Source organism: Helianthus annuus, chromosome 1, assembly GCF_002127325.2.
Source record: "Helianthus annuus cultivar XRQ/B chromosome 1, HanXRQr2.0-SUNRISE, whole genome shotgun sequence".
In the NCBI taxonomy this organism is placed as follows: domain Eukaryota; kingdom Viridiplantae; phylum Streptophyta; class Magnoliopsida; order Asterales; family Asteraceae; genus Helianthus; species Helianthus annuus.
Genome location: NC_035433.2, coordinates 36,696,250 through 36,705,533, shown reverse-complemented (window position 1 = coordinate 36,705,533; position 9,284 = coordinate 36,696,250). Strand labels below are relative to the sequence as shown.

Sequence of the window (9,284 nt, the reverse complement as noted above, 5' to 3'; positions counted from 1 at the left end):
CGATTTCTTCATCAATTGACGAAATTTGAATGATAGAAACACTTATCAACGCTCGAATCGAACGAATCGAGTGATTATCTCCAAAATCACCGGAAAAAAACGAGATTTTTTTATGAAATTAAACTGGGTTTTCTTCAAAAAAAAAAAAGCTGAAGAACACGTTGATCGGGTTTTGAATCATTGATTGGTGATGAAAATCGCACTATAATGTAGTGATTATTGAGATAGAAAGTGAAGAGATGGTTGAAGATGGTGGGTTTTGAAGTTACTGGGTTTTGAAAAAGGGAGAAGAAGGAGTTGGATTGACTAAAATACCTTTTTTCTTTATTTTAAATGTTGCCACATGTCATAATCATATGGCTTCCTATCCTTCCTAGCCAAAATTAACTTCCTATTTGATCTTTTCCCTCAAACAGGTTAGTATGACAATCCAAAAGTTGATTTTTTTTTTTTTTTTTGTCGTGTTCGTGCCAGAAATTACCGAAATCCATGGTTCAATAACCTTTTTGACACCCTAGATTTGTAACCTTTGTGTTTCCATCATTCACAATTTATAGTCATAGTTGACCATAACCTAGTGTTATCAATCTTTTCAAGTAACAAGGCTATGCTTATTTTACACATGAATATTATTTATATGTATTTTTAACTTTGTTTTTCTAAGCATCCAATATAATATGATGTTTAAGCACATATTATCACTAGATACATAATCACATATTATAAAATACAGTAGCTCATACACTTTTTTGTCTAAAATATCAATTTTGGATTAAAAATAAGAAGTATATAAACGTGATAAATGTCTACATGAATCTTACCAGCCTAGACTACTTCCTACACTTGTACACAACTATATATGCTATTCCAAAAGCATTATTACAATCATCAAACTGTACAAATATAAATATCAAATTACAAAATGACCCGGCTGAGCGTGTTCCCTCAAGACCGCTTTTGCTTGTGACCCGTCGTTGCTTTTGTGAGTTGTCACCGAGAGCCCACGAAAACTGCTTCCCGGTGTTACAAGTGAAGGTACATTCTTCTTTCACTCTAAAATCATGTCTGAAGCTATTGTTTTCCAGATACGAATTCCTTCTCGATTGTACTGAACATGATCATCATACGGTCTTGCAGATTCGCGTGTATGTTCTTGGTAATCTTTTTCTTGTGTTTGGTGCTTTTCAACCATGCAATCCCAAAATGCACCACCACTTTACATCCTGTGGATCTTGACCCTTGATCCTCTATTTGGTACTTTGTATGTAGCTGCAATAATTATATGAACAATTAATTAATAATCTAACTTTTTATGATAATTTTTAATATCATAAAGAAACAAATATACTTTCTTATTTTTAATAAAACGCCCCTCAACTTAATTTGGGTATGTTAAAGTGCTTCAACTCGTAAAAAAAACACGAAAACGTCACTAAACTACCTTTTTTGTACATTAAAGTCCCTAAGCTTGTCGAAGATGAACGTACTCGTGAAAAAATTTTAATATAGTGACTTGTTAACTCTTAAATTGATCAAAATTTGATAAAGTTACATTCAAGAGTTTTGAAAAAGAAAAATATCATCTTATTTGAAGTTTTGAACCAATTTAAGAGTTAACGTGTGATATTTAAAAAAAAAAAGAGTAAATTACGTTTTTGGCCCATGTGGTTATATCACTTTTACTATATTAGCCCAAAATAAGAATTTTTAACATATCTGCCCCCATGGTCTCTATAACTAACCATTTTGGCCCCCATGATCTCTAGACTTAGGGGCCAAAATGGTTAGTTATAGAGACCACGGGGGCAGATATGTTAAAAATTCTTATTTTGGGCTAATATAGTAAAAGTGATATAACCACAGGGGCCAAAAACGTAATTTACTCTAATATATATATATATATATATATATATATATATATGCTACATAATTTTAGACAAGTTTGACTTTTTCGTGTATTTTTTACAAGTTGAGGGGACTTTAATATATTAATGCTTAACTTTTTGTAAATTGTAAGAAAGTATAGTGTTTTTTATAGTATCAACACTACTTGTTATATGCATTATGAATACATACAGTGAAATAGTCGCCAAGCGGGACCCCGTGGAGAGTTGTGACTTCTTCTACGAGCCAACCGTTTCTGTCAGTTAGACGGGATTTTTGTTGACTTGAGGTGACCTCTCCTCCGTAACGAGAAACACTAATGTCAAACTTGTAATAAGTTTGCCGTTGATAAACATCAGTCTTTTCAAATTCCCACGGGCTCGTTGAATAGTTAACACAATGGGCTCGGTCCATCGCTCTTCGCTCCAATTCACTCCCACTGAACAACTCCATCACAAAATTCGACTGAAATTACAAAAAAGAAACCCACGTCAGAAAAACGAATATTTTCCTCAAAACGGATTTAAAATGATAATGTTACATTAGTATTAGTAATATATGTGTGAATATTATTGACTAACCGGAACTGAAAGAACAGAGGAATATACAACAGACATGCTGACATCCTCAAGTCCTAAGAAGGATCCACTTTCTTCACTCTGGAGGCTTCTGTTTTCGGGATCATCGTCTTCAAGAATTTGTTGATTTTTATCATCGGATTCTTCTTCGGCTATTTCTGCTTTTTGTTCAGGACTTAAGGCTCTCGCCCTCCACAGCGCCATGATTGTCCTGTTTTTTAAACACGTTACGTTTTTTGGTCAAAAACATATTAAAAACTTATTTTTAAAAAGCATGAGGCGTTCCTCTATGTACAACCAAAAGTTGCAACTGTCTAATTCTTTTATATATCAGCCTTTTTATCAAGTAAACCAATCATAATCTTGGCATCCCTTTGGTTGTTTATGCATATCAGCCTCCCACAACTCTTAACTTTGACCAAATTTGACCCAGATGAGACATTTTCCCAACCGCCCCGTGCCTCAGGCTCGCTTTTTAAAACCAAGATTACATATGACTAGGGGTGCAAACGAGCCGAGCCCGAGCTTGAGCTTGGCCAGACTCGAGCTAGAGCTCGATAAACTTATGATAGCTCGAGCTCAGCTCGTTTATTATCTATTAATTAATATATTAAATAAAATAATATAAATAATAGAGACTTGTTTAAGCTCGCGAGCTCGATAAATGAAGCTCGGGCTCGTTTACTAAACAAGCTTATTTTTAGGTTCGGGCTCGGCTCGTTTACTAAACAACTTTAAATAAGGGGTAAATGCTATTAAACACTAAGGCTCGACGAGCTTGACGAGCTTCACATGCCACGCTCGAGCTGGGGCTCAATAAATAAACAAGCTTTATTTTAGGCTCAAGCTCGGCTCGTTTCGAGCTTTTTCTCAAGCAGATCTCGAGCAGCTTGCGAGCCACTCCGCTCATTTGCACAATTGCACCCTTACATATGACTGAAAATGGAACTTAAGAATGAAAGATGATTAAGAAAGTTAGTTACCTGTGTGCGACGTTAAAAGACACGAACGACTGAAAATGGAATTTAAGCCGGCCTTCTGCATCTTGTGTCTTTGCACCATGTTTTGCATCCAAGCCTCGGCCAGGATGTAACGTGATAACCACGACGGGACTACCCATTGATGATAAAGTAGGTTGGAGCACTTGAACGTCTTCGATATCCTCCCACAGAAAGTAAAAGTTTGTCTTGTGTCCAAACAAGTCTCCGTGAAACCCTATGATTCTTGCTGACAGAAACAAACGCCCCTGCAAAGCGTTCAATCCTTCAGTTCCCATTTTAGTTATTAATAAATAAAAGATCAAAAGAAAACAAGTCATTTCTCACCTGAAGGGGCATTTTGCGCTTCAAGTGACAAGTAAAATCATTGATTAAAAATTCCTCGGGTGGAAGCTTAAACAGCTTTTGAAAAGCTGAATTTGTCTGAGGCGAGCGTACTTTTATCTAAATTTATAAAAAAAAATAGTAAGCAAATCAAACAAACAAGAACTAGGGGTTTAAACAAGCCCAAAACTTGTTAACTTGTTACCTTCTTTCCCACTTCCTTTTCCATCTTGGTCAAATATTCTTTAATAATATTGCTACCTCGTGTATTATTCAAGAATATCCTTAAATGCAACTTAGCTTGACACGCTTGAGCTAACTGCCCTTGGAGTGGAACCCACACGTCACCTAACTCAGAAATATTACTTCTTACAAAATTAATTTGTGTATGTCCCAGAGATACGGCTTCATCAAAAGGTCCATCGAAATCGAAAACTTCAACATCCAGTGTAGAAGGTGGATCATCCATTGCATCAAATTCAAATATTTCTGCATTTTATCACCATTTTCAAGTATTTAACAAAACTTTATAAAATATTATTATTATAAAAATAAATGCAACTCACCGTTCCAGCGAGGATCAGACTTCTGAAATTTAATTGAGCTTGTTCTTGTTTTCCCATTGCACGTAAAGACCACATATGGATCAGATAAAACGTTTGATTCAACCGTTGGTATATTGCATCCTTCAACCAACGCAACAGTTAGTTGCCATCCATCACCCGTTGCTTTTATTCCATGATCACCCCCTGCCATTATTAATAAATGAAAACTTAGTACTCGGACATGTTAAATTATATAAAAATTAGTTTTCGGGAAATTATATATATGTCAAATATTATTAGTTTACTAATATTTATAACAAAATACGTGAATATCAATATAAATAAAAAAAATTACATGTTTATATAGTAAATATTTTAACAATTGATATTCATTCTTTAACATGATAGACATAGGAATTATATTTTATTTTTTTAAGTCAAACTCGGCTCGAGTTGACCAACTAGATCCGATTCTGGCCGAGGTTAACCACATTTGATCGATTCTGAGTAATTAGACAGAGTTGAAGAAAATCGCCTCAACAGCCTACCTTGAAGCCAACATGTAAAAAAGTTATCTAATAAACATTTTATATACCTTTGTGCACTCGCGCTTGCATAAATCTTGATATTAAATGCATAACTCTTTCGCCTTGTAAAACCAGTACTCCGCACACAACAACTTCACCGATCGAATCCGGTAAATCCAACCCACCGAACTCAAGCCCTTGAATTGTACTAGGCATCGATAGAAATATGTGCACAAGCACGTAAAATCCCATTAAGATAGTGGAAATTACGGTGAAATTAGCAAAATATTGAACCGCAAGCTTCCAATCCGACTGCTTTTCCACCTGTAATGAAGCCAACGCCTGTTCTTTTTCCGAACCAATACCTTTTACGTCAACCACCTTTAGTTTTTCAGATAACAAGCTCGCTACTTGTTCAAAACTCTCCTTTACACCTTGGCGGGCCCCACCTTCTATCATACCCTTCATCATTGTATTATGTATGAAATTCATTCTCCACGAGACGACCAAATGTGAGCATTCTTCGCCTGACGGAAGCTCGGGCCCCGGTGATATTGACGTTTGAACTTCGACCCGATAGTTGCTCGCGTATGGAGCTTCGGGGGTGTTCACACTTGCTAAAACCGAAAAACATTTACCGTCAGCTTTCAGATATGTTTGATCTTCGATCGCTTTTATAGCTTTGATCAATCTAGACGGTGCTTTAACGTAGGTAAACGTTCTTTTCAAACTTCCGGTTTCGTTGTCGAATTTCCATGGGCCCACTTGTAGATCGGTACTTCCTTGAACATCTGCCAACTGTTTCAGATAATCCGATTCCGGTGAAAAGAGAAAAGTGTTTAATTCAGACGGTGAAATTGCGTACATCTGATCTAACATTATCCCTCCGGGTAAATTCGCAGGCATTTCACCACCGTCGTCTTTTTCCTCGAGTTTTTTGATAAGTTCCTCGAAATTTGACGATGATGATGATTGTTCGTCGGTTTTGTCTTCGGATACCTCGGATTCATCGGTTTCGGGCACCTCGGGTAACTCAGTGTTTTTGTTACCCGCTGATTGCGGTAGTAACTCGTTGTTTCTGCTAAATATTTGAGAGATTAGACCGGTAAGTTTTTCTTTGTTTGACTTTTCTTCCTTGATTGGAGCGGTTAATTCCTCTGATCTCAACGGGGATGACATTCTTGAACTTGTGGAAGATCTTGATGGTGACATGGCTCCATTTTCGGCTTGTGGTTGCAAGTCTGATTGCGGGTTGTTTTGTGAGAAGCATATTGTGAGAAGAATTTCACCTGGTAATAAACGCACTCTCCGATCAAAACATATCATTTTTTTTAATCATTTTATGCATTAATTTTTCAAACAATATCATAACTTGTTTGATGCTCAAACAACTTATTATCTCATCATTAGAGCATCAAAAAGCACATCCAAACACCATCTCGGAAACCCATTTTGTTAAACGTAATTATCTGCTTATGCAAAGTCCAATAATCACTTTCAAGACCCATATTTAAACAACTTAAATAAGACTAGTTTCCATTTTAGTACCTTACAGGGTAGAACACAGGGTATCAAATGCTGATTTTTAAAAATCAAATTTATGCCGCCTAATTACCTCTTCTTTTAACCGAGTTTTAAACACTTTTACTTCCATCCGGCCATCTCACAAGTCACAAGTTTCATCTCCTTATTTACAAAATATGTCCTTTTGTCATTGTATGCATTAATATCTCAAATAAGTATAATTTATTTAATGCTCAAATAACTTGTCATCTAATACTCCCCCCCCCCCCCAAAGGTAGATCCAAACACTATCCCAGCAACCCATTTTGTTAAACCTAATTATCTGATTATCCAAAGTCCCACATTCAAAACCCCAGTGGAGAAGCTTGAGATTTCCGAACGGGGGGTCAAAAACGTATATACTAAAAATTTCTATAAAACCGGGGGGTCGAAAACGTATATACCCAAAAATTTCTATACGAAAACTACATATTCTCCACTACTGAGCGAAAAGTTCGGGGGGTCGGCCGCCCCCTCCCGCCCCCACTATGCTGCGCCCCTGCAAAACCCATATCCAAACAATCCATATATAACTATTTTCCATTTTACTACCTTAAAGGGTATCACACAGAGGTAAGAAACACACATATCAAAGCAGGAAGGGCTATTGGATTTTATCACCCCCAACTATTGGCTATTGGCCGTTGTCACCCCCAACTATCACTTTAACGCCTGTCACCCCCAACTTAACACTTAGTGTGTTGTGTCACCACGTCGTTAACTGATCACTAACTTTTGATCATGTTACTGTACTTTTGGGGGTGTCATAGGGATCTTAGGAAGGTTTTAGGGATCTTAGGACACCCCAAAAGTATAGTAACAGGATTAAAAGTTAGTGATCAGTTAACGACATGGTGACACAACACGCTAAGAGTTAAGTTGGAGGTGGCGGGCATCAAAGTGATAGTTGGGGGTGGCAGCGGCCAATAGCCAATAGTTAGAGGTGATAAAATCCAATAACCCAAGCAGGAAATACAAAGTTTATCCACCTACTTAACTCTTCTTTTAACCGAATTTTAAACACTTATCCGGCCATCTTCTTATTTACAAAACATGCCTTCTTTGTCGCTTTATGCACTTACTTCTCAAATACTCACAATCTCTTTAATGCTCAAACAACTTATTACCTCATCATGACACCTCCAAAAGCACATCCAAACACCATCCCTGAATCCCATTTTGTTAAACCTAATTATCTGATTATCCAAAGTCCAACATTCACATTCAATAACAATAACAACAACCGTAGCCAGTATAATCCCACCCATAGCAAAGCTACTGGTAGGGTCGGGGGGAGGGTCGATAAGTTTACAACAAGAACACTAAAAAAAACGATCCTCATCAACAACACACATCAGATATCACTAAAGCAAGAAACACAATATACAACACATGACATCATCAAAAGCAAGAAATTGACAATAAATTAGAAAAGGGTATAAAAAGATTACCACAATCTTTAATCTTGGACTTCTTCTTGGGCTGCAAAGGGTACCAAACAGTCCCTAAAGACTTATCAACAGTATCAAACACACTAGAAATATTAATCTTCACACTCCCAACAAAATCATCACTAAAAAACTTATCCTCATCAAACACAGAAACCACAAGTTGCTCCTTCAAATCCTCAACTTTAAAACTAAACTCCTCACACCAAGAAGGGTTCAAACACTTCTTCACAACTTTAGTCTTAAACCTTTGGTGCCCTAATTTCAACTTCACGTATGGGTCAGCTGACCCATTCGGATCCATTGGAGGCATGTTTCTAGCTTCGATCACACGCACTAAAAGCCTCATATCCCAGATGGCAAATTCGTAAATACCACTTCAATTGATGTTAATATTCATCACCACATTGTTAGTTTCAGAAACAGGGGAAAAGTCAAAGTCTTTGACGAATCTTGACCTGAGAAATTAACGATTTGTAATAGGAATTAAGGGAATCTGTAAAAGGGTATTGGAGATTGTTTGAAGTGTGAAATGGGTTTGTGAATTGAAGAATCAAAAACCCATAAATGGGTTGAAAGATTGAAGGGATCAATCGAGAAATTGGGGCTAAAGAACGCGAATAAATTGAAAATTAGCAGCAAGATTATGAGATGTTGGATTAAGACAGTTGTGGGTGATTTGAAGATTGATGAAATTATTGATTTTGAGGGGTGATTGAAGAGGAACAAGATCGTTGAAATGTTGAATTTGTGTAGCAGACGATTGGAAAAGAGTTGTTATTTTTATTTTTGTTTTCTTGAAATAATATTTTAACAAAATATTATGTTTTTTTATTGTGAGTTTTTAGTTTGTGTTATTCAAATACGATTGCGCGTTAACGTTTGACTATTTTGAAACATGTGACATCATTTGGGTTCTATATATGGGTCACCAAATTTGGGTCGGTTATTTTTATCAAAAGTTTATTCAAAGCATTCGTATCAATGATTTAAAATTCGGTTTTTATATCGTATCGGATTTGACTCAAAAATGATTTAACTGAATGTATCAAGCGGTTCAATCAGGTATATTGGGTGGTTTAACCGGTTCTACCGGACGGTATGACCGGCCGATTTGAACCACTTTTTAAAACATTGATTCATATACCACATTTTGAAGTGGTTTGATTATTATAAAAGTTTATTTGATTATAGTTAAGTTTTCTTATTTTTCGGAAAAATCATGGTTTTGGTATTCTTCTAGACGGAATTTTAAATGGCAACGGCGGAACCACACCATTATATTACACTTTTTATTACTTTGTGAATCACATAGCCAAAGATGAAACCAATCAAATAGTGCCGTATGTCCACGAAATGCACATACTTTTTGAACATTGTTAAGAAAATTACACGGTCAAGGACGAATACACTCGAT

At 36.3% G+C, this 9,284-nt stretch overlaps 1 protein-coding gene across 1 annotated transcript; it reads right to left on the bottom strand.

The window, feature by feature from the left end:
* Positions 1–745: 745 nt before the first annotated feature.
* LOC110864256 (C2 and GRAM domain-containing protein At1g03370) lies at positions 746–8,692 on the bottom strand. The gene is made up of 9 exons (XM_022113293.2): positions 7,871–8,692; positions 4,925–6,145; positions 4,351–4,533; positions 3,990–4,273; positions 3,788–3,904; positions 3,446–3,708; positions 2,466–2,673; positions 2,077–2,349; positions 746–1,269 (listed from the first exon to the last, which is right to left on the bottom strand). The coding sequence occupies exons 1-9, from the start codon at positions 8,214–8,216 to the stop codon at positions 1,072–1,074; spliced, it is 3,093 nt and encodes a 1,030-aa protein (XP_021968985.1). The 5' UTR covers positions 8,217–8,692; the 3' UTR covers positions 746–1,071.
* Between the last annotated feature and the right edge of the window lie 592 nt (positions 8,693–9,284).

Bases quoted from the DNA above. Each gene is read 5' to 3' on its own strand.
- LOC110864256 (XM_022113293.2), bottom strand. From the start codon at position 8,216: ATGAGGCTTTTAGTGCGTGTGATCGAAGCTAGAAACATGCCTCCAATG. The intron at 3,709-3,787 runs GTGAGAAATGAC...AACGCTTTGCAG, and splicing joins AGCGCAAAATGCCCCTTCAG to GGGCGTTTGTTTCTGTCAGC. The intron at 1,270-2,076 runs GTATGTATTCAT...TAATTATTGCAG, and splicing joins CGCTTGGCGACTATTTCACT to CTACATACAAAGTACCAAAT.